Source organism: Penaeus japonicus, unplaced genomic scaffold (assembly GCF_977035675.1).
Source record: "Penaeus japonicus unplaced genomic scaffold, GWHDUDI00000001_assembly GWHDUDI00000041, whole genome shotgun sequence".
NCBI classification, from domain to species: domain Eukaryota; kingdom Metazoa; phylum Arthropoda; class Malacostraca; order Decapoda; family Penaeidae; genus Penaeus; species Penaeus japonicus.
In genome coordinates, this window is record NW_028234443.1 from 1,327,869 (window position 1) to 1,354,355 (window position 26,487).

At 42.1% G+C, this 26,487-nt stretch overlaps 1 protein-coding gene across 1 annotated transcript; it reads right to left on the reverse strand.

Annotated features, from left to right (window-relative positions):
* Positions 1-12,804: 12,804 nt before the first annotated feature.
* LOC122254068 (uncharacterized) lies at positions 12,805-26,487 on the reverse strand. The gene is made up of 5 exons (XM_086534315.1): positions 26,440-26,487; positions 25,964-25,995; positions 25,075-25,457; positions 16,591-16,682; positions 12,805-12,906 (listed from the first exon to the last, which is right to left on the reverse strand). The coding sequence occupies exons 1-5, from the start codon at positions 26,485-26,487 to the stop codon at positions 12,805-12,807; spliced, it is 657 nt and encodes a 218-aa protein (XP_086390441.1).

The following is a 26,487-nucleotide window of genomic DNA, read 5'->3' on the forward strand; positions in this document are numbered from 1 at the left end:
ACCTATGCATTTATATTCAAAATCACATATGGATATACAGTTGAAAAAATCTTTTCAAAACATGCTTTTAATCTTGTCTTAGGCAATAAAATTTGTCATCTGCTGTAAGGTTTGGCTTCATTTATAATAAATGAAGACTGTATTAGGCGGCACATATACTATGTATATATATTCATTTACACAGACACACATATCCATGTTAATGTTTATTAGGTGGCACATATACTTTGTATATATTCATTAGCACACTGAGACACATCTATATATATTTATAGGTATATACATTTATACAGCAATGTATACCAATTAATCAACTAATATACATATATACATTCATATATATATATACATACATACATACACACATACATACATACATAGTTAAATACAATTGTGTATATAACTCCTCACATGCTACACATTTCCCCACTCAAAAGCAAAACCTGAAACACACAATTTAAAGTTTCTGAAATAAGATTAAAATCATAATTCTATTAACTTCTTACATTCATATCAATTGTATTATAATGCCATGTTTTCTTCACCTTAAAGCTTGGCCCGACAGCAAAAACAAAAACCAAGCAAGCTGTACATCCTCCATTTCTCCTTAGAACAATTATTAAAACATGACCAGAAAATTTTATGGAAAAAAAACAACAACAAAAAAAAACGTATATACATGTCTTATCTTTCAGTAATCTCCCAGTACAATAAATATTACAATTTCAGTGCATCATTATCTGATAGTCTCTCCTTAAATGATAGTGTGTCATTATCACAAAAAAAATATTTAGTTTTATTTTGTAAAACTCACTCAATGAGATTCACATTTGCATAACACAACACTGCAAGATTTTGATCATAAGCATCACAATTTTCTGTAGATCACAACACTTCCTCTAAAATAAAATAGGATTTAAAATATATATATATATATATATATATATATATATATATATATATATATATAAATATGATAAACAAAAATTAAATATATATAATAAAAAAAATATATGAAAAAAAACATATATATGATAAAAAAAAAAATATATATATATATATGATAAAAAAAAAATATATATATATATGATAAAAAAAAAATATATATATATATGATAAAAAAAATATATATATGATAAAAAAATATATATGACAATATAAGAAAATAATATACATATAATAATACTAATATGATAAAAAAAAAAGATATATGATAAAAAACAAAACATACCCACCTTCTTCGTCAGGTGGAAGAACTATCTCCACATCGCCAGCCAAGATATCCATCGTGCATTCCACTTTCAACTAAATATCCTTTGCTAGGTGAATACCGTGTCAATCCACATTAGCCAGTGGATATGAGTCCCCTGCGCTAAGAGTCAAAATCCCGTCCATTTTCAATTAATTTTCGACACTTCTTGGCTCACAGGGACATTTTGCGGGTTTTTGTGTTATTTTAACGAGATTATCTTCGCAAAAAGTTCCCATCATCATTGTGATCTTATATGAGTTTCAGTTGTTTTTCCTTTTAAAGAATCATTTGTTTGATTAAGCTTTCATATTATCCAATTCACTAACCCTTCTTTATAACACTGGACAGACACCGAACACTTCATAAAAAAATAACAAAAACACACAGCTGCTACACAAAATCGTATAAAAATAATCATACATCACATATCACAAAAGAAAAACAAGTACCCACCCCCCAATAAAAATATATAATAATAATAATAATTATAATAATAATAACACAATCCTTCAACCCAAAAAATACACAAAATTTTCCACCCACCCGCCACACATCACGGAACCACCGAGCGAGTCAACCCAAGCCACACCACACACACTCTCGACTGAACCAGGGTACGACTAAATTAAGCGTCGAAAAGGACACTATCTTATCAGGGGATACATCCAAGCCTTATCTTTGCTGATAAAGGCTGTTATCTACGCTATCCCCTCTCTCTCGGGAATGGAATGCTCTCTGTATGGATAAAACAAAGGATTTTGTTCTCCCGTGTGGGGTATTTTGGTCGCTGAACAGTGTCATGTCTATTTAGTCGATATGAATGTGTGTATAGTGTATATACGCAAAAAATAAACACAGAAAGAGGGAGGGAGGGAGAGGGAGAAAGGGGGAGAGGGAGGGAGGGAGAGGGAGAAAGGGGGAGAGGGAGGGAGGGAAAAGGGGGATGAGAGGGAGAGAGAGAGAAAAGAGAGGGAGGAAGAGGAGAAGAGAAAAGAGAGGGCAAGAGAGAGAGAAAATAGAGAGGAGAGAGAAGAGAGAGAGGGAGAGAGAGGGAGAGAGGGAGAGAGGGAGAGAGAGGGAGAGAGGGGAGGAGGAGGAGGGAAAGGGAGGGAAGGGGGAGGGAGGGAGAGGGAGGGAGGAGGGAAAGAGGAGAGGGGGAGAAGGGGGGAGGGGGGAGGGAAAGAGGGGGGGAGAGGGGGAGGGGGGAGAGGGGAAGGGGGGGGGGTGTGGGGGAGGGGCATCTGTGTCTGTTGACATGGGGAGGGTATCTGCCTTGTGGGAGGGAGGGGTCTGTGGCGAGCAAGCACTTGTCTGGCACACATGCACCATGCAATTCTAATGGAAAATATTTATGTAAAATCGCGTTTTTTAAATTTCTTGCTTAGTGAAGTTATTAGTACATGTACATGGTATTAATTGCGTATAATATTCACTCAGTCAGTCATATAAATGTTATATATTATATTGTATACTTTGTATAATATATCATGTACGTCATATATAAAATATATGTATATCATATATATAATTCATTTTATATATATCATATATATCATATATAATATATATTCTAAATCATATTATATATCATGAAATACATCTTATAGTATACATTTCAGTCTTTTTTTCAGGTAAATCCACGTTCTAAATAGAAAAGGAAAAAGGGGAGGGGAAAGAGGGAAAAGAGAGAGAGGGGAAATGGAGGGGAAATGGAGTGGAAAGGGAGAGAGGGGGAAAGGGAGGGGGGAAAGGGAGGGGGGAAAGAGGGAAGGAGAGTAAGGAGTGAGGGAGGGAGGAAAAGGGAAGTAGCAAAAGAGAATAAGGAAGGAAAGCCCATCCTCCACCCCCCTTCAATCCAAAACGAACGATAACTGCAAAGCTTTCCCCTCCCTCCATCCTAACCCTCCACCCTCCCTCCCTCCCTCCTAACCCACCCTACCCCCTCCTCCCTCCCTCCCTCATCCTCCCTCCACCCTTTCCCCTTCCCTCCATCCACCCCCTCCACACCTCCATCCTCCATCCATCCCTCCCTCCCTCACCTCCATCTCCCACCCACCACCCTCCATCCCCCCTCCTCCTCCTCCTCCTCCTCCCTCCACCCTCCTAACCCTCCCTCCCTCCCTCCACCCCCTCCTAACCCTCCACCCCCTCCTAACCCTCCACCCTTCTCACCACCCTCCCACCCTCCAATCCACCCTCCCAACCCACCCATCCCACCCTCCCCCCCATCCACCTCCTCCTCACCCTCCCTCCTAACCCTCCCACCCCTCCACACCTCCCCCCACCCTCCTAGCCCTCCCTCCTCCCCCCCCCCCCCCCCCTCCACCTCCTGTGTCAGCGAAGGGCAGTTGTTTATGGAAGGCGCGGGGCGATAGAGGCACAATGGCCCTCACAAAGGCGTCACAAGGCTTCCCTTATGTTCCTTGACCTCGCCTGCAACAGCCGTGGAACTTCCTTGGTCCTCCTCCTCCTCCTCCTCCTCCTGCTGATGCTGATTAGGATGCTGCGTTTGATGGCTATTTTGATTGATTTTGATGCTGATTTTGATGGCTGATGCTGATTTTAATGCTGAGTTTGATGGCTGCTGATGCTGCAGCTGATTTCGATTCTGCTGAGTTTGATGGCTGCTGATGCTGATTTTAATGCTGATTTTGATGGCTGATGCTGATTTTAATGCTGAGTTTGATGGCTGCTGATGCTGCAGCTGATTTCGATTCTGCTGAGTTTGATGGCTGCTGATGCTGATTTTAATGCTGATTTTGATGGCTGATGCTGATTTAGATTTAGATTTTTATGATGCTGTTTATGATGCTTCAGCAATGCTTGAGGGATTGCTGCTTTTGTGTGGTTCGTTCTACCTTTGATAATTTTTTTCCGGGGGTGGGTGAGGAGGGGGAGGGGAGAAGGGTGTGTGTCTTCGCGCGCCCGTGTTTTTTTTCGTCAAATTGTTAAGACTTTCAAGTTATTTCTAATGGGCGATTTGTTTCGAAGGAATTTTTTTTTCAAGTTCATAGACCGATGTTTTGAATAGGTCACTGTTGTGTATATTTATGATGAATAGTAACCAGTCAGTCATATAAATGTTATATATTATATAATATACTTTGTACAATATATCATGTACGTCATATACAAAATATATGTATATCATATATAATATATATATATATATATATATATATATATATATATATATATATATTTATATATATATATATATATATATATATATATATATATATATATATATATATATATATATATATATATATATATATATATATATATATATATATATATATATATATATATATATATATATATATATATATATATATATATATATATATATATATATATATATATATATATATATATATATATATATATATATATATATATATATATATATATATATATATATATATATATATATATATATATATATATATATATATATATATATATATATATATATATATATATATATATATATATATATATATATATATATATATATATATATATATATATATATATATATATATATATATATATATATATATATATATATATATATATATATATATATATATATATATATATATATATATATATATATATATATATATATATATATATATATATATATATATATATATATATATATATATATATATATATATATATATATATATATATATATATATATATATATATATATATATATATATATATATATATATATATATATATATATATATATATATATATATATATATATATATATATATATATATATATATATATATATATATATATATATATATATATATATATATATATATATATATATATATATATATATATATATATATATATATATATATATATATATATATATATATATATATATATATATCTATATATTTTCAATATACATTGTAAATATCCACTGAATAAATATATTATATACATATATATATATATTTATTTATATATGCACATATATATACATATACATATAAATGCACATATACATATACATGGATACATAGACATACATAGTATACAAATATATTTAGAATGCATAATCAGACATACATATCTAATTATATTTTGAAAAAAATATATACACATATATAATATACATATACATACACTTACACATATGCATTACACAATTAACACTTACATAAATACACAGATAGAAATTGCATCCTTATGCATTTGCATACGTACACAGATATACATCTTGCATATATTATATAAATACTTAATTTTTCATCTCAAAAGTAAAAAATAAAATATACATAATAACGTATAGTTCCCACACGTAAATATTTATCCAAAGGTATTCACTGTTTTCCCGAGACTCGGATAAATTAGGAGGGAAAGAGAGAGAGAATGAGAGACAGAGTGAGAGACAGAGAGAGCCAACACACACACACCCACTAACACCCTCACAGTACACTACAAACTGTGGTTGTGAGTCACGATACCAGTGCCGCAACTTGCAAGCCCCCCCTCACCCCTTCCTCTCCCCCTTCCCCCTTCCCCCCCTCCGAATCCACTCACCTCAGTAAGCTTAAACATAACTCCGCGCCCCCCCCCCCTCTTCAATATCTCCCCTCTGTTTTGTCTTGCTTTCCAAACCCCACCCCCCAAACCCATTTCCATTTCTCCCCCCCCTCCTCCCCTCCCTCCCCTTCCCCTCCTTTTCCCCCCTCCCCTCCTTCCCCCTTCCCCTCCTCCTCCCCCTCCCCCCCCCTCCCCCTCCCCCCTCCTCTCCTCCTCCCCCTCCTCCCCCCCCCCTCCCCCTCCTCCCCCCCCCACCTCACCCCCACCCCCCTTCATTTCCCCCCCCTTTTCCCCTTACCCCTTCCTCCCCCCTTCCCCTCCCCCTCCCCCCCCCTAAATTCCTTTCCCCACGGGATTGGCCTTAGGAGAACGCGCGTTCGAGTCTCAGGGTTTTTATCAAGCCCCAAAAGGGGGGCGGGGGGCGGTGGACCCTTACTGAAAAATTCGTTAAAAAAAAAAAACCAAATTTTTTAAATTAAAACGAGAGAAGATATGTAAATTCGCTTAAAAAAAAAACTATTTTTAGACGAGAAGACAATTATTTAAGCCCCCTAAATAGAATTTTTTCCGGCCCTATAAAATAATGTAGAATAAAGATTTAATTAAAAATTTAATTTTTACAAAAATAAACCCACTTAGGTAATATCAACACCCTTCATTACCACAAATTACATCCATCAACAGAAAACGAGAATAACAAAACTACATAATTCCATTCTCTCTTAATTACATCATTTATTCGTGTTTATTTACATACAATTAAAAGACACACTGACCCAATTACTATTACGTAACTTTAACAACAATAATAACTTTAATAACTTTAATAACGTAAATAACTTTAGCAAAGGTTGATCTCTAAAGTTCGGGCCTGTCACGGGACTTGTCAAGATAAGGGTTATCTTACCGCTTTCATAATAACTTTATGGTGCCACTTTCGATACGCTCACGCAGACACACACGTGCGCGTTCACGTGTCTGTGTTTATGTAGTTGTCTTGTGTATACATGGAGATAAATACAGACGCATATCTAAATTAAAAATTTGAATTTGTAAATGGTTTTTGGTTGTAAATAGCTATCATTTAACACGGGGTCGTTTGTGTGTATGGTTGTGTTGTTGTGTGTGTGGTGTGTGTGTGGTGGTGGTGTGTGTGTGTGTGTATGCGTGCGTGTATGCGTGCGTGTATGCGTGCGTGTATGCGTGCGTGTATGCGTGCGTGTATGCGTGCGTGTATGCGTGCGTGTATGCGTGCGAGTATGCGTACGTATATGCGTGCGTGTATGCGTGCGTGTATGCGTGCGTGTAAGCGTGCGTGTATGCGTGCGTGTATGCGTGCGTGTATGCGTGCGAGTATGCGTGCGAATATGCGTGCGTGTATGCTTGCGTGTATGCTTGCATGTATGCTTGCGTGTATGCTTGCATGTATGCTTGCGTGTATGCGTGCGTGTAAGCGTACGTGTATGCGTGCGTGTATGCGTGCGTGTATGCGCGGGCATGTGTGCGTGCGTATGTGCGTGCGTGTGTGCGTGCGAGTATGCGTGCGAATATGCGTGCGAGTATGCGTACGTATAAGCGTACGTGTATGCGTGCGTGTATGCGTGCGTGTATGCGCGGGCATGTGTGCGTGCGTATGTGCGTGCGTGTGTGCGTGCGTGTGTGCATGCGTGTATGCGTGCGTGTATGCGTGCGTGTATGCGTGCGTGTATGCGTGCGTGTATGCGTGCGTGTATGCGTGCGTGTATGCGTGCGTGTATGTGTGCGAGTATGTGTGCGAGTATGCGTGCGAATATGAGTACGTGTATGCGTATGTGTATGCGTGTGCGTGTATGCGCGGTCATGTGTGCGTGCGTGTGTGCGTGCGTGTGTGCGTGCGTGTATGCGTGCGTGTATGCGTGCGTGTATCCGTGCGTGCATGCGTGTGTGTATGCGTGCGTATATGCGTGCGTGCATGCGTGCGTGTATGCGTGCGTGTATGCGTGCGTGTATGCGTGCGTGTATGCGTGCGTGTATGCGTGCGTGTATGCGTGCGTGTATGCGTGCGTGTATGCGTGCGTGCGTGTGTGTATGCGTGCATGTGTGCGTGCATTTATGCGTGCATGTGTGCGTGCGTGTATCCGTGCTTGTATGCGTGCGTGCGTGTATGCGTGCATGTGTGCGTGCATGTGTGCGTGCGTGTATGCGTGCGTGTATGCGTGCATGTGTGCGTGCGTGTATGCGTGCGTGTATGCGTGCGTGTATGCGTGCGTGTATGCGTGCGTGTATGCGTGCGTGTATGCGTGCGTGTATGCGTGCGTGTATGCGTGCGTGTATGCGTGCGTGTATGCGTGCGTGTATTTATGCGTGCATGCGTGCGTGTATGCGTACGTGCGTGCGTTTATGCGTGCATGCGTGCGTGTATGCGTGCGTATAAGCGTACGTGTATGCGTGCGTGTATGCGTGCGTGTATGCGTGCGAGTATGCGTGCGAGTATGCGTGCGTATATGCGTACGTGTATGCGTGCGTGTATGCGTGCGTGTATGCGTGCGTGTATGCGTGCGTGTATGCGTGCGTGTATGCGTGCGTGTATGCGTGCGTGTATGCGTGCGTGTATGCGTGCGTGTATGCTTGCGTGTATGCTTGCATGTATGCTTGCGAGTATGCGTGCGTGTATGCGTGCGTGTATGCGTGCGTGTATGCGTGCGTGTATGCGTGCGTGTATGCGTGCGTGTATGCGTGCGTGTGTGCGTGCGTGTATGCGTGCGTGTATGCGTGCGAGTATGCGTGCGTATAAGCGTGCGTGTATGCGTGCGTGTATGCGTGCGTGTATGCGTGCGTGTATGCGTGCGTGTATGCGTGCGTGTATGCGTGCGTGTATGCGTGCGTGTATGCGTGCGTGTATGCGTGCGTGTATGCGTGCGTGTATGCGTGCGTGTATGCGTGCGTGTATGCGTGCGTGTATGCGTGCGTGTATACTAATGTTTGAGCAAGATAAACTTATCCATATATCCACATTCGCTGGTTATCCATTTCAATGTGCCTGTCCTTTATTAGACTTCCTTTGACCTACATTTATTACCTTTCGCTTCTGTCTAATCTTCGCTAATAAAATCACATTAAATAAAACCAAATTCAAGTTTTCCTTTTCTGCCTCGATATGGTCTTCCCGCTAATTATTATTATTATTATTATTATTATTATTATTATTTACATTTCCATAGATCATTCTATTCGACAAACCTTTTTTTTGGGTATATTTATGACTAATATATATTGAACTTTCCTTTGTATCTCCATCTATAAGACATGTCGACACAAAGATACATCTTGTTTTGTGAATTATTTATTCTCATATTTTTTCTATGTATGTGTGTGTGTGTGTATATATATGTGTGTGTGTGTATATGTGTGTGTGTACATATATGTGTGTGTGTGTGTGTGTGTGTGTGATTTCCTATATACGTAAAGAGCAACTATAAAACTCTTTCTACTTATACTAAAAAAAAAATTATACAGGCTCTTTGGAAATACTACGCAAACGTATAGTAATACTTATTTTACGTCAGCTATTATTAAAAGTGAAAACCTTGTATAAAAATGTCAGTTATAAATTGCTTTCTTCCAGCTAGGCCTATCACTAAAAGAAAAATGAAAGTTACCTATTGCAATAATTCAATATATACGACTGGTTCCTCGTTTCATAATATAGCAATTTGTGTAGGTCTATAATACGCTTCCTACCTCAAAATGCTTCCACAAACTCAAAAGTCGAGTAAAAAAAACAAAAGAAAAGAAACACGTTATTTATATTTAAACAAAAAGAAAAAACACGCTATTTAAACAAAAAGAAAAAACTAACGCTATTTAAACAAAATTAATAAAAACAAACCTATCCCTTTCCACGCAACCTAGCAATTACTCCACCACTCCCTCGAAAACCAAAATTCCACCCTTCAAACACAAGAAACAAATCCATCAACCCACAGAGCAACCAACCCAAAAAATATACATCCAAACAAACCTCAATACCAAAAAAAAAAAAAAACCGTAATCTTATATTAAACACAAACACCAAAAATCCAATCCCAACAAAACCAAAAACAAACAAAAAACATCACATCCTTAATTAAACCACCAAGCAACCCAAAAAATATACATCCAAACAAACTAAAAACCAAACCTAAAAAAAAAACGTCACATCCTTAATTAAACCACCAAGCAACCTAAAAAATACACATCCAAACAAACCTCAATACCAAAAAAAAAAAAAAAACCGTCACATCCTTAATTAAACCACCAAACAACCCAAAAAATACACATCCAAACAAAAAAACAAACAAAAAACCGTCACATCCTTAATCAAAACCACCAACCAACCCAAAAAACACACATCCAAACAAACCTCAAACCCAAACCAACCCCCCCCCCAAAAAAAAAACAAAAAAAAAAAAACATCACATCCTTAATCAAAACCACCCACCTGTCCACAGCGGAAACGGATGTCCATTCTCAACCACGAAAAAGTCCCGTCGCGTAGGATCTCGCTCTTTGAAGGAGGGGTGTTCCACGTGCTGCACCATCTCGAAATGCATAACGAGATCAATGAAGGACTCAGAAACAACCAGAGGATTAAGGTCAGGGCGCTGGACAACCGCCTCCCACGACATCACAGCCAATAATGACAAAAATATGTCGAGTTTCAGAGTAATTTCTCAACCAAAAAAACGAAAAGACACGTAATAATTCACTCAAAAATAACCCCCCACACACAAAACAAAACCAAAAAAATCAAAACCCAACCATCAACAGTTCATCCACAGTGAAACTAACTTACGATTTAGCGAAGGAGGATACGGAATAATTGTCAAACAATGCTACTAAAAACCGTGAGAATGTTTTTCTTCTTACTTTCCCACGCTCTTGAAGGCGCGAGGAAGGCAGAGACAAACCACCAAACGACGAACAACTACTTTGAAATGGGTCTGGAAGGATAAAAGGTGTAGTCCAGTGTGTCTATATATAATGGGAGTGGTATTGTGAGTGGTATTGTGTGTCATATATATATATATATATATATATATATATATATATTTGTTATATATATATATATATAATTCTTGTATATATATAATGGGAGTGGTATGTTTGAGTCTGTGGTGGAATTGTGTGTGTATATATATATATATAATATATATATATGTCTCTATATATATATACTTTTGACCTTATATATATATATATATATATATATTACTGTTGATATATATAATGGGGCAGCTAACCCTGTTCAGCCTACTTTGAGTGGTATTGTGTGTTGAGTGGTGTAGTGTGTCTATATATGCTCGTGGGTATGGTGTTAAGAGTGGTGTAGTGAGTCTTCTGACTTATATAATGGGAGAGGTGTGGTGTGTGTCTTTATATAATGGGAGAGGTGTGGTGTGTGTCTATACTGATTATAATGGGAGTGGGTGGTGTTGTGTTATATATATATATATATATATATATATATATATATATATATATATATATATATATATACTGAGAGTGGTGTGGTGTGTCTATATATAATGGGAGCGGTTGTTTTGTGTGTGGTTTGTGGTGTGTGTCTTTATATAATGGGAGAGGTGTGGTGTGTGTCTATATATAATGGGAGAGGTGTGGTGTGTGTCTATATATAATGGGAGCGGTGTGGTGTGTGTCTATATATAATGGGAGCGGTGTGGGGTGTGTCTATATATAATGGGAGCGGTGTGGGGTGTGTCTATATATAATGGGAGCGGTGTGGTGTGTCTATATATAATGGGAGTGGTGTGGTGTGTCTATATATAATGGGAGTGGTGTGGTGTGTCTATATATAATGGGAGTGGTGTGGTGTGTCTATATATAATGGGAGAGGTGTGGTGTGTCTATATATAATGGGAGAGGTGTGGTGTGTGTCTTTATATAATGGGAGAGGTGTGGTGTGTGTCTTTATATAATGGGAGAGGTGTGGTGTGTGTCTTTATATAATGGGAGAGGTGTGGTGTGTCTATATATAATGGGAGTGTTGTTGTTTCGTGTAGTGTAGTGCGAGTGGTTTTTAGTGTAGTGTGTGATGGTGTGGTGTATAGTGTGTGATTTAGCGTAGTGTTTGGTGTAGTTGGTGGTGTACTGTGTAGTGTGTGGTGGTGTGGTCTGGTGTGGTGTGTTGCGTTTAATGTGTGGTGCAGTGTAGTAAGTGGTGTGGTGTGGTGTGGTGTGTGTGTGTGTGTGTGTGTGTGTATAGTATGGTGAGTGCAGTGTAGTGTATAGCACAGTGTGTAGTGTGCGGGCGCGTGTCTGAAACCAAGATTTCCTTCTATTCCACACTACGACCTGTTTAATCCTTCGTTTCTAACCTTAATTACTGGCAGACTAATGTTTCATGCAGTTATTTCCCCTAACATAATTATTGTGCTTCTTATGTGCATGGTTTTATGTATAAATATTACGACCGCCTTTCGGTTTCAACAAGTGCCGCTCGGAGTAAAATTAAATTATATATTTACGTTATATTTACATTACACACACACATCATTCAATACGTACACACACACACACACCACACACACACACACACACCACACACACACACACACACCACACACACACACACACACCACACACACACACACCACACACACACACACACCACACACACACACACACCACACACACACACACACCACACACACACACACACCACACACACACACACACCACACACACACACACACACCACACACACACACACACCACACACACACACACACCACACACACACACAATTTTTGTTTTTCTTTACGTTGATGTAATGTCATAAGTAATATAACATGTACTGATATATATATATATTTTTTTTTTTAGTTGATGTAATGCCACGATATGTAATGTAATAATATGCACCGATATATCAATACGTACAGACCTATCGAGACTGAAAGATATATAGATACGTACTGAGATTAACAGATCTATATAGATAAACATAAATGTCTAACATTACCTTTTTTGTTTCTTGCACCAACTTTCAGGAACTTAGGGTACTTAATTTCTGTCTTTGTCTCATCCATAATCTGAAAACGAAAGAAAAAAAAGATATATTACACAATAAAAAGAAGAGGACGAGAGAGGAGGAGGAGGAGAAGAGGACGAGAGAGGAGGTGGAGGAGAAGAGGACGAGAGAGGAGGTGGAGGAGAAGAGGACGAGAGAGGAGGTGGAGGAGAAGAGGACGAGAGAGGAGGTGGAGGAGAAGAGGAGAGAGGAGGTGGAGGAGAAGAGGACGAGAGAGGAGGTGGAGGAGAAGAGGACGAGAGAGGAGGTGGAGGAGAAGAGGACGAGAGAGGAGGTGGAGGAGAAGAGGACGAGAGAGGAGGTGGAGGAGAAGAGGACGAGAGAGGAGGTGGAGGAGAAGAGGACGAGAGAGGAGGTGGAGGAGAAGAGGACGAGAGAGGAGGTGGAGGAGAAGAGGACGAGAGAGGAGGTGGAGGAGAAGAGGACGAGAGAGGAGGAGAAGAGGACGAGAGAGGAGGAGAAGAGGACGAGAGAGGAGGAGAAGAGGACGAGAGAGGAGGAGGAGGAGAAGAGGACGAGAGAGGAGGAGGAGGAGAAGAGGACGAGAGAGGAGGTGGAGGAGAAGAGGACGAGAGAGGAGGTGGAGGAGAAGAGGACGAGAGAGGAGGAGGAGGAGAAGAGGACGAGAGAGGAGGAGGAGGAGAAGAGGACGAGAGAGGAGGAGGAGGAGAAGAGGACGAGAGAGGAGGTGGAGGAGAAGAGGACGAGAGAGGAGGTGGAGGAGAAGAGGACGAGAGAGGAGGTGGAGGAGAAGAGGACGAGAGAGGAGGTGGAGGAGAAGAGGACGAGAGAGGAGGTGGAGGAGAAGAGGACGAGAGAGGAGGTGGAGGAGAAGAGGACGAGAGAGGAGGTGGAGGAGAAGAGGACGAGAGAGGAGGTGGAGGAGAAGAGGACGAGAGAGGAGGTGGAGGAGAAGAGGACGAGAGAGGAAGAGGAGGAGAAGAGGACGAAAGAGGAAGAGGAGGAGAAGAGGACGAAAGAGGAAGAGGAGAAGAGGACGAAAGAGGAAGAGAAGAGGACGAAAGAGGAAGAGAAGAGGACGAATATATAAAAAAGAACATTACACAATACATAAACCATATAAGGGTTACTTCTCATATATGCCACTGTCAACTTCAGGATAAGATTGATAGAAAGTTGTAAGGTATTGTAGGCTACATGGCAAAATTATCTTAAGATTGCATGTGCAACATTGAAAACGTGGTGACCAAACTGATTAAGATTCCAGAGGCGCAAGAAGAAAAAAAACTAATCCAGATCTAAAATGAATTCTAATTTCAAAGTCACTAACACAGAAAAGTAATAAACACTACAGAACAAAAGGACTGAATAGTGTAGAATAAACCGGCGATGCAATATGTGATTAAAAATGATAAGGAACTCGCAATAGACACAGAAGACTACAGGCCTAGGGAAAATAAAAGGCGTATAAGCACTATAGCTCAATATGACATGACTAACTACAGGCTCAAATATTCTAAATGTCCAATTATAACTAAACCTTGTGGATATAAATTTACCTAATTAGTATCAAAGCATAACAAAAATCAAACGTGAAACCTATATTTGAACCCTAAACTGAAAAAAAGGAAAGGAAAACGAAAAATCATCGAATAATATGACTTGGTAACTTGATGTATACGCGTAGGGATGCAAACATACCCTAGTCAAGGTAATAAATTTAATACAAATTCAATACATCTACCATACAACTGGTGAGCAAACCAGAGAGAGAGGAGAGGAGGAGGAGGAGAGAAGGGGACAGAAGAGTGGACAGAGAGGAGAGAAGGAGGAGAGAAGGGGACAGAAGAGTGGACAGAGAGGAGAGAAGGAGGAGAGAAGGGGACAGAAGAGTGGACAGAGAGGAGAGAAGGAGGAGAGAAGGGGACAGAAGAGTGGACAGAGAGGAGGAGGAGGAGAGAAGGGGACAGAAGAGTGGACAGAGAGAGGAGAGGAGGAGGAGGAGAGAAGGGGACAGAGAGAGGAGAGGAGGAGGAGGAGAGAAGGGGACAGAGAGAGGAGAGGAGGAGGAGGAGAGAAGGGGACAGAGAGAGGAGAGGAGGAGGAGGAGAGAAGGGGACAGAGAGAGGAGAGGAGGAGGAGGAGAGAAGGGGACAGAGAGAGGAGAGGAGGAGGAGGAGAGAAGGGGACAGAGAGAGGAGAGGAGGAGGAGGAGAGAAGGGGACAGAGAGAGGAGAGGAGGAGGAGGAGAGAAGGGGACAGAGAGAGGAGAGGAGGAGGAGGAGAGAAGGGGAGAGAAGAGTGGACAGAGGAGAGAAGGAGGAGAGAAGGGGAGAGAAGAGTGGACAGAGGAGAGAAGGAGGAGAGAAGGGGATAGAAGAGTGGACAGAGAGGAGAGAAGGAGGAGAGAAGGGGATCGAAGAGTGGACAGAGAGGAGAGAAGGGGATCGAAGAGTGGACAGAGAGGAGAGAAGGGGATCGAAGAGTGGACAGAGAGGAGAGAAGGGGATCGAAGAGTGGACAGAGAGGAGAGAAGGGGATCGAAGAGTGGACAGAGAGGAGAGAAGGGGATCGAAGAGTGGACAGAGAGGAGAGAAGGAGAAGAGAAGGGGATAGAAGAGTGGACAGAGAGAGGAGAGAAGGGGATAGAAGAGTGGACAGAGAGGAGAGAAGGAGGAGAGAAGGGGATAGAAGAGTGGACAGAGAGGAGAGAAGGAGGAGAGAAGGGGATAGAAGAGTGGACAGAGAGGAGAGAAGGAGAAGAGAAGGGGATAGAAGAGTGGACAGAGAGGAGAGAAGGAGAAGAGAAGGGGATAGAAGAGTGGACAGAGAGGAGAGAAGGAGAAGAGAAGGGGATAGAAGAGTGGACAGAGAGGAGAGAAGGAGGAGAGAAGGGGATAGAAGAGTGGACAGAGAGGAGAGAAGGGGATAGAAGAGTGGACAGAGAGGAGAGAAGGGGATAGAAGAGTGGACAGAGAGGAGAGAAGGGGATAGAAGAGTGGACAGAGAGGAGAGAAGGGGATAGAAGAGTGGACAGAGAGGAGAGAAGGGGATAGAAGAGTGGACAGAGAGGAGAGAAGGAGGAGAGAAGGGGATAGAAGAGTGGACAGAGAGAAGAGGACAGAAGGAGAGGAGAGGAGAGACGGAGAAGAGAAGAGGACAGAAGGAGAGGAGAGGAGAGACGGAGAAGAGAAGAGGACAGAAGGAGAGGAGAGGAGAGACGGAGAAGAGAAGAGGACAGAAGGAGAGGAGAGGAGAGACGGAGAAGAGAAGAGGACAGAAGGAGGCGAGAGAGACGGAGAAGAGAAGAGGACAGAAGGAGAGGAGAGGAGAGACGGAGAAGAGAAGAGGACAGAAGGAGAGGAGAGGAGAGACGGAGAAGAGAAGAGGACAGAAGGAGAGGAGAGGAGAGACGGAGAAGAGAAGAGGACAGAAGGAGAGGAGAGGAGAGAAGTAGAAGAAAGAGGATAGGAGAGGAGAGGATGAAAGTGTGTACATGTATATATAAATGCATGAATATGCATACATAAATACATGAATACGTGTATATATTTACGTATTTAAGCACCTGTATACACACACGTATATATATGTATATATAAGTGATTATACACACACACATATACACCTTCCAGCATTAAAAAAAAAAAAACACGAATACAACACATAAGACTCATCCCATATAAATTTCCTAGAAACATACACAAAGTAAAATTATATTTACCCTCTGAAAAAAGTCGTCAGCTGATAAAATTCTACCTTCTATATCAATGGGTAGTTTCATTATTTCTGTATCCCATGGGTCAGAGGGGCTCCCTGGAAAGAGAAAAAAAGAAAATTAATATTGTATGTATGGGTGTGGGTGTTTGTTTGTTTGTGTGTGTGTGTGTGTGTGTGTGTGTGTGTGTGTGTGTGTGTGTGTGTGTGTGTGTGTGTGTGTGTGTGTGTGTGTGTGTGTGTGTGTGTGTGTGTGTGTGTGAGTGTATGTGGAGAGATCATACGCACACTGCACTTGTATATATGGGTATGACGTGTGTTTGTTTGTTTATATCAACAGCAAAATACATATACAAATATGTAGGGAGAGGCAAAGAGGGAGAGGGAAAGAGGATCAACAAAATCTTAAGACAAAGCCACGTCCACAACAATGACACCGGTCCGTTCCCCCATATTGTTCGCTTTATTATCCATCTGTCCACAGCATTTTCAGGGTATATGATAAACTAGGAGAAGGAAGAAGAAGAGGAAGAGGAACGGAGGAGGGAGAGGCTGAGGAGGTAGCTTCTCTTTCCTCTTACGTCTCCCCCTCCCCCCAACCTCTCCCTCCCTCCCTTACTAACCAAAAGCACTAAAGTTTCCCATGAAGAGCAAAGTGGTTGATGGAAGTTCCCATGCTACAAAGACTCGGGATACCCCCTTTTGGCCAGGGATAGGGATAGGGATAGGGATAGGGATTGGGATAGGGATAGGGATAGGGCTAAGGCCAGGGATAGGGCCAGGGGTAGGGATAGTACTAGGGATAAGGATAAAGATAGGGATTGGGCCAGGGATAGGGATAGCACTAGGGCTAGGGATAAGGATAGGGCTAGGGATAAGGATAGGGATAGGGCCAGGGATAGGGATAAGGATAGGACTAGGGCCAGGGATAGGGATAGTACTAGGGATAAGGATAAGGATAGGGATAGGGATAAGGATAGGGCTAGGGCTAGGACCAGGGATAGGGATAGGACCACCATCAAGAGAATTAGGAGAGTCAGACCCATCGTCTTGTTCTCCCAGATCCCTTAGTTCTGACGCAGTTCCATAAAACCTAAACATTTTCAAACCAGCCTAGACGCCCCCACAACCCGAGGGACTGCAATTTGCAACGTAACCAAACCGGGATAGTTTAAGAACCAGAGTTGTGTGATAAGTTGACACTGGTCTTAGATTTTTTCCTTAATTTAAAGGCATGGGTCATATGGTTAAGACTTCCTGTGCAGTTTCCGCCAAGTTGCGAGAGGAGAAAACGTGTAACTGGAGATCCTATTTAGGAATAAGTTCGAAGTTTTATAATAAGGTGGTGGGGTGGTTCTCAGAGGTTAAGCAAATGCAACTATGAATAAATTCACTCACTCACTCACAACCGTAGTTCCAGACCGGATGTACCCTAGATAAAATAAATAATAATAATTTGACACGCATTTCTAAAAAATAAATAAAAATCACTTTTCTTAAAAATAAATAAAATAAATAAATAAAATAAAAATCACGAAAATACTGAAAATTGTACCACGAACGTAAAACAATTCTCTCGGATCGGCCCCACAAAACCACCTCTTTATCGGGATGGTTCAATTTAAACAGATAATTGATAACGCTTATCGCTTCATAACGAAACGCAGTGTCACATACGACCGATAGATATACTGTGACGTTCTTGGCTCTACCACAGAAAAAAAATCGTAGAAAAAAATGTATAAAAAAACGTTTTAGGGTATGGATGCCACCCATGTATCATCTTGGCATACGGCATACTACACGAATGCACCCGAAGCAACAATGGCATGCAACAGAGTGGTGGCAAACGGGTGGTGGTACGAGTCTAACGGTAGATTGAAAAGTTGGAAAATATGATATGTCTATTGGCACTACTAGACACAGCCGAGAGAAATAAAAATTAAACGTAACAGTCTTTAGCATATCTTAAAAAAGCTACCGTTGTTTACTATTTGATCAATTTGCCTAAATAGAATAAATACGTTTAATTAAATGCAAGTCTTTAGCATATCTTAAAAGCTACCGTTGTTTACTATTTGATTAATTTACCTGAATAGAATAAATACGTTTGATAAAAGACCAATAACAAATCGACAACTTGATATCTGCAATTAAATCATTCTTGATACATGCACGCCAACAAAGTCTAACGCATGAAGTTGTTGCAAATGAAGTTTCGGTAATATTGCAGACTCGGGTCCACGAATCGCACACACTGAACAATACATGGAATCGATAGACCAATGAATTCAAATCCACTCTCGTATGAAATGTCTTTTATAAAAAAAAAGAACATAAATTAGCCTAGCAGTACGTGCAGCTAAAGCAATAAATATGATTTACTTCACTTCACTAACAAACCTCTATGTATATTCTGGCTAGACGGACTTTCCCCTGGTTGTTTTATTTTGATAAATCGTAAGGATTGTGTGTCATTCATATATATGATTATTATTATAATCATGATAATGAATGACAGTTCCCGTTTTCCTTTATTATTTTATAGCATGAATCATTTTCAGTGTGCGATAATTGCCACGGAAGAAAAAATGTGTTAACAGAATTTTTTACGATAATGTTATGTACCAGAAAGAAATAACTTAACACGATTAATTGGCGCGTTTCAATTGAATCTTCATTAGAATCAAATGCATCGGCGAGATTACATGAATTATATATATTTGGCAAGAGCAGAAAATAAGCACATGACATGAGTGATCTGAAGGGAGCCTAAAGGAAACATTAATATATCGCGATTTTACGCCTAAACTAGCAAAAACATTTTACGGCCAAACTAGCAAAAACATTTTACGGCCAAACTAGCAAAAACATTTTACGGCCAAACTAGCAAAAACATTTTACGGCCAAACTAGCAAAAACATTTTACGGCCAAACTAGCAAAAACATTTTACGGCCAAACTAGCAAAAACATTTTACGTCCAAACTAGCAAAAACATTTTACGCCCAAACTAGCAAAAACATTTTACGCCCAAACTAGCAAAAACATTTTACGCCCAAACTAGCAAAAACATTTTACGCCCAAAACTAGCAAAAACATTTTACGCCCAAAACTACCAAAAACATTTTACGCCCAAAACTAGCAAAGACATTTGCCGCCCAAAACTAGCAAAGACATTTGCCGCCCAAAACTAGCAAAGACATTTGCCGCCCAAAACTAGCAAAGACATTTGACGCCCAAAACTAGCAAAGACATTTGACGCCCAAAACTAGCAAAGACATTTTACGCCCAAACTAGCAAAAACAGGGCGTGGTTCCGATGTCATGGAAATAAATACCCGTAAATGAAACTAAACATCTACTGAACCTAGTGAAAGATATCCATGAATAACTATTCAAAAAAATCTATAAAAAAAAAACAATTAAAAAAACTATAAAATCCTAAAAACCCCATATATTGCAACGAACGAGAACAAAAAATCATTCCATCGTCGGATCGTTTCAAATAACTCAAGGTCGCGGGATCTTCAATAATGCAACTTGTAATCAACAACTCGTAGATGTCAGAGTGAATATGTCAGAGTAAAATATTCAAGCTCTGACCTATTTTCCTGTTGCGATATAACTCTTGATTGATAATTTACTCGCTTTAATTACACTTCTTTTATTTGAGAAGATGTATCTTTTTTTTCCCCCATTTTGGAATTTTACGGAAGAAAAATGTTATTTATACGTATTCCAGGTGTTTTATTATTTTATTATCACAGTAAACAAATTCTATTATATTTACCGTATATGGTGTAGTTTAAAACAATTATTTAATTTATTTGAAAATACTAAACGTTTCCATTGCTTATTCATAATTTATTAGCGGTGTCATATTATCTTTACCCTTATCATAATTAGTACTATCGTTATTATAATTGTCATTAATATCACTGCCACCACCACCATCACCACTACTACCACCAATATCACTGCCACCACCACCACCACCACTACCAATATCACTGCCCCTGCCACCACCACCACCACTACCAATATCACTGCCACTGCCACTGCCACCACCACCACCACCACTACCAATATCACTGCCACTGCCACCACCACCACCACTACCAATATCACTGCCACTGCCACCACCACCACCACCACTACCAATATCACTGCCTCTGCCACCACCACCACCACTACCAATATCACTGCCACTGCCACCACCACCACCACTACCAATATCACTGCCCCTGCCACCACCACCACCACCACTACCAATATCACTGCCCCTGCCACCACCACCACCACTACCAATATCACTGCCCCTGCCACCACCACCACCACCACTACCAATATCACTGCCCCTGCCACCACCACCACCACCACCACCACTACCAATATCACTGCCCCTGCCACCACCACCACCACCACTACCAATATCACTGCCCCTGCCACCACCACCACCACTACCAATATCACTGCCCCTGCCACCACCACCACCACCACCACTACCAATATCACTGCCCCTGCCACCACCACCACTACCAATATCACTGCCTCTGCCACCACCACCACTACCAATATCACTGCCTCTGCCACCACCACCACTACCAATATCACTGCCTCTGCCACCACCACCACTACCAATATCACTGCCTCTGCCACCACCACCACTACCAATATCACTGCCTCTGCCACCACCACCACCACTACCAATATCATTGCCTCTGCCACCACCACCACTACCAATATCATTGCCTCTGCCACCACCACCACCACTACCAATATCATTGCCTCTGCCACCACCACCACTACCAATCACCCCACCACACCACCATACCACTGCCCTGCCACCACCACCACTACCAATATCACTGCCCTCCCACACCACACCACTACCAATATCCCCCTGCCACCACCACCACACTACAATATCACTGCCCCCACCACACCACCACCACCAATATCACTGCCCTGCCACCACCACCACACCACTACCAATATCACTGCCCCTGCCACCACCACACCACCTACCAATATCACTGCCCTGCACCACCACCACCACTACCAATATCACTGCCCTGCCACCACCACCACCACTACCAATATCACTGCCCCCACACCACCACCACTACCAATATCACTGCCCTGCCACCACCACCACCACACTCCATACCACACCAACTGCCCACCACACCCACCACCACCACCACACCACAATACCACTGCCAATCACCACCACTCACCACACACCACCACCACCACACCACATCACCCCTGCCACCACCACCCACCACTACCAATCACTGCCTCTGCACCACCACACTACCAATATCACTGCCCCTGCCACCACCACCACCACTACCAATATCACTGCCACCCCACCACACCACCTACCTGCCCACCACCAATATAATCACTGCCACCACCACACCACCACACCACCACCATACCCCTCACCCACCACCACCACCACCACCACTACCAATATCACTGCCCCTGCCACCACCACCACCACCACCAATATCACTGCCCCTGCCACCACCACCACCACCACCACCAATACCACTGCCTCTGCCACCACCACCACCACCACCACCACTACCAATATCACTGCCCCTGCCACCACCACCACCACCACTACCAATATCACTGCCCCTGCCACCACCACCACCACCACTACCAATATCACTGCCCCTGCCACCACCACCACCACTACCAATATCACTGCCCCTGCCACCACCACCACCACTACCAATATCACTGCCCCTGCCACCACCACCACCACCACTACCAATATCACTGCCCCTGCCACCACCACCACCACCACTACCAATATCACTGCCCCTGCCACCACCACCACCACCACTACCAATATCACTGCCCCTGCCACCACCACCACCACCACCACCACTATCACTGCCTCTGCCACCACCACCACCACCAATATCACTGCCCCTGCCACCACCACCACTACCAATATCACTGCCCCTGCCACCACCACCACCACTACCAATATCACTGCCCCTGCCACCACCACCACCACTACCAATATCACTGCCCCTGCCACCACCACCACCACTACCAATATCACTGCCCCTGCCACCACCACTACCAATATCACTGCCTCTGCCACCACCACTACCAATATCACTGCCCCTGCCACCACCACCACCACTACCAATATCACTGCCCCTGCCACCACCACCACCACCACTACCAATATCACTGCCCCTGCCACCACCACCACTACCAATATCACTGCCCCTGCCACCACCACCACTACCAATATCACTGCCCCTGCCACCACCACCACCACTACCAATATCACTGCCCCTGCCACCACCACCACCACTACCAATATCACTGCCCCTGCCACCACCACCACTACCAATATCACTGCCACCACCACCACCACCACCACTACCAATATCACTGCCCCTGCCACCACCACCACCACCACTACCAATATCACTGCCCCTGCCACCACCACCACTACCAATATCACTGCCTCTGCCACCACCACCACTACCAATATCACTGCCCCTGCCACCACCACCACCACTACCAATATCACTGCCCCTGCCACCACCACCACCACCACCAATATCACTGCCTCTGCCACCACCACCACCACCAATATCACTGCCTCTGCCACCACCACCACCACCAATATCACTGCCTCTGCCACCACCACCACCACCAATATCACTGCCTCTGCCACCACCACCACCACCAATATCACTGCCTCTGCCACCACCACAATATCACTGCCTCTGCCCACCACCACTACCAATATCACTGCCTCTGCCACTGCCACCTACACCCACTACCAATATCACTGGATATCACTGCCTGCCACCACCACTACCAATATCACTGCCTGCCACCACCACCACTACCAACATCACACCACCACTACCAATATCACTGCCCCTGCCACCACCACTACCAATATCACTGCCCCTGCCACCACCACCACTACCAATATCACTGCCCCTGCCACCACCACCACTACCAATATCACTGCCCCTGCCACCACCACCACCACTACCAATATCACTGCCCCTGCCACCACCACCACCACCACTACCAATATCACTGCCCCTGCCACCACCACCACTACCAATATCACTGCCTCTGCCACCACCACCACCACTACCAATATCACTGCCCCTGCCACCACCACCAATATCACTGCCCCTACCACCATTATCAATAGTATTGCAACCACCATTACCAATATTATTATTGCTTATCATCATCATCACCGTTACCAAGATCAATATAACTACTATCAATATTACTACCGCCATTATCAATATTACTACTATCAATATCATTACTACCGCCATTATCAATATTACTACTACCAACCTCGTTATTCCAACAACTATCATTATCCAATCAAGATATTTTTCATGCAATCTCGTTATTTTTTGTATTTTATGTTTATCCGATACAGTAATTACACACAGGAATCAATTACGAGATCTCTCACATTCATTCATGAATTCTTACTCTACTGTAGGCATGTGTAAACAAACGGAGTTGCCAGGTGTCACCAGAGAATTCCGAGAAATTCTGGACGACAATATCAACACTCGGAAACAATCATATATACATATACAAACAAACACACACACATACGAGACTAGAAAAAAACTCAATATCTAATGCGTTTTAGATAAAGCTGTATATTTATGTATTCATTTGTATTTATATGTACGGAAAACCCATTAATTCCCTCAATTATATTTGTGAAAACGTTAATGTAGGCAATAGTAACAATTTTGTACAATTTCACACCACAGCTTATTCTCTTCTTAAACGCCCAACAAGTAATAGATTTTTGAGCAATTTTCACGTTTAAACTTTTGCCGAGAGAAACGGTGTCTCACTTAAGAATTGCAAGTTGCAGAGTGAGTGTCCTGTGTAAGTAACTCTGAGCTAGACCCGTGTACTGGCACGTGGGGTTGCTAAGATACAAAGCTAACACCTGCAGCCTTTTAGATATTGTCTCGCTAATCTCTTAATTAAAATAAAACGGCATCGAAGGCTGATTAATTAAAACTCGCTTGATGATATACGGTGGATTATGTATGCGTTTATTTATGCATACGGGTGCAATAAACCTATTTTACACCTGTGTTTATCTTCAGACGTGCTTAATGCAATCACATGCAACCATATCACACTCCCATTACAATTCTAACCCATTCAACCCTCCACCATCTCGTTTCCCAAACCTCTTTTTCTCCCCTAACATAATGAAACAGCATCACAAATATAAATCATACATACTGGAACCGACACACACAGACACACACAGACACACACACAGAGACACACACACACAACCACAAACACACACACATCCACAACCACACACAACCACACCCACACAAACAACCACACACAAAACACACTCACAAACACACACACAGACGCACACAGACGCACACAACCACAACCACAACCACATAAATTTCCTCACCTAGTATCATAGCCTCCAGTTTCCTTCTATCGACGCGAAACCTCTCCTCGACCAACCCGTCCCCCAGAACTGTCACAGTCATTTTCTCGACGCTGTTACATCTTGAGATGGTCCCTTCGGAGTACACTTCAGACACATCGTCGGACACCTCCTGGTAGTCGTGTGGTGGTCCCATGTTCATAATTCTGTCACGAAAACTACGTTCTGTCGTTAATCTAGGACGGTGGAGAGGGTCGTAGAAGTCGGCTGAAGTGTCTTGCTCGCCGGGATCATACTGCTCGCACTCGCCGCGGTTGCTGCAGACTGGGAAAGAGAGAAAAAGGAGGAGGAGGACGGGAAAGTCCTCGTCGAATAACCAATTGGGTCGTTGATTCGGACGCCACCTATGAGTCGTCACGAATACGAGGGTTTAAGGGGATACGAATCTATTTTGTACTGGATTTGTAAATTCGTGTGTTTTTTTGTTTACGTTCTTCCATATTGTAGACTTATTCAGTCTTGCAATAATAACGATGAAATCAAGCTGATGGAAACGAATTCATTGTATTACATTTATTTTTCCACATTTTGAAGGATATTTATGTGCATCTATGTACGTATGTAATCTTCCCAATATATTGATTAGATATGATGTATAAGGCAAGAGAAGTTTCAAATATTATGTATAGACAGATAAATATCAAGATGAATAGACAAACAGACAGACAGATAGATAGATTTTTATGACATCAGTAAATTGTTCACTTGGTTGATTTCTCTGTTCCTTACCAGGGACAATAAGGGATATTGTTTAACTAATGTACTATCAATAATAATTCCATCTACGTAACATTATATACGTTTTAAGTTTGAGAGATTTTTTATAGAAGAAATTTAAGTGTTTCCTCACCCTGGGATATAAATTCCCGTGAAGATCTTACTCTAAAAAAAAACTTTTAATTATGACTACTTAACATTAATTCGAGTACCTGGTGTCTGTTAATTATCCGAATAAATAACCATTACGTCAAATAATTAAAAAGTAGCAACAATAAAAGCTCTAGAGAGCAGACAATAACCATGGTAGCTCTTTGAGAAACATATCTATGGCACATCTAGAAGAAAGACCGTGTTTATGGCAACTCTAGAGGAAAGATAATGCATGCGGCACGTCTAGACAATACCAATGACAGCTCTAAAGGTAAAATAATTGCCATGGGCGGCTCGAGTGGTTAGGCAATACTCATGACAAGTCTAGACGAAGGGCAAAAACCATGGCAACTCTAGAGGAAAGGCAATACCCATGGTAGTTCTAGAATAAAGATGATCTCTGTTTCAGTTCAAGAGGAAAGACTACCCATGACAGCACTATGGGAAGGGCTATACCCATAGCAACTGTAGAGCCATCTGTTGAGCCTTCAGGTCGTCTGGCAT

Bases quoted from the DNA above. Each gene is read 5' to 3' on its own strand.
- LOC122254068 (XM_086534315.1), bottom strand. From the start codon at position 26,487: ATGCCAGACGACCTGAAGGCTCAACAGATGGCTCTACAGTTGCTATGG. The intron at 25,996-26,439 runs GTATAGCCCTTC...GTTTTTTTTTAG, and splicing joins TGGCTCTACAGTTGCTATGG to AGTAAGATCTTCACGGGAAT. The intron at 12,907-16,590 runs GTAAATATAATT...TTTCGTTTTCAG, and splicing joins CTGACGACTTTTTTCAGAGG to ATTATGGATGAGACAAAGAC.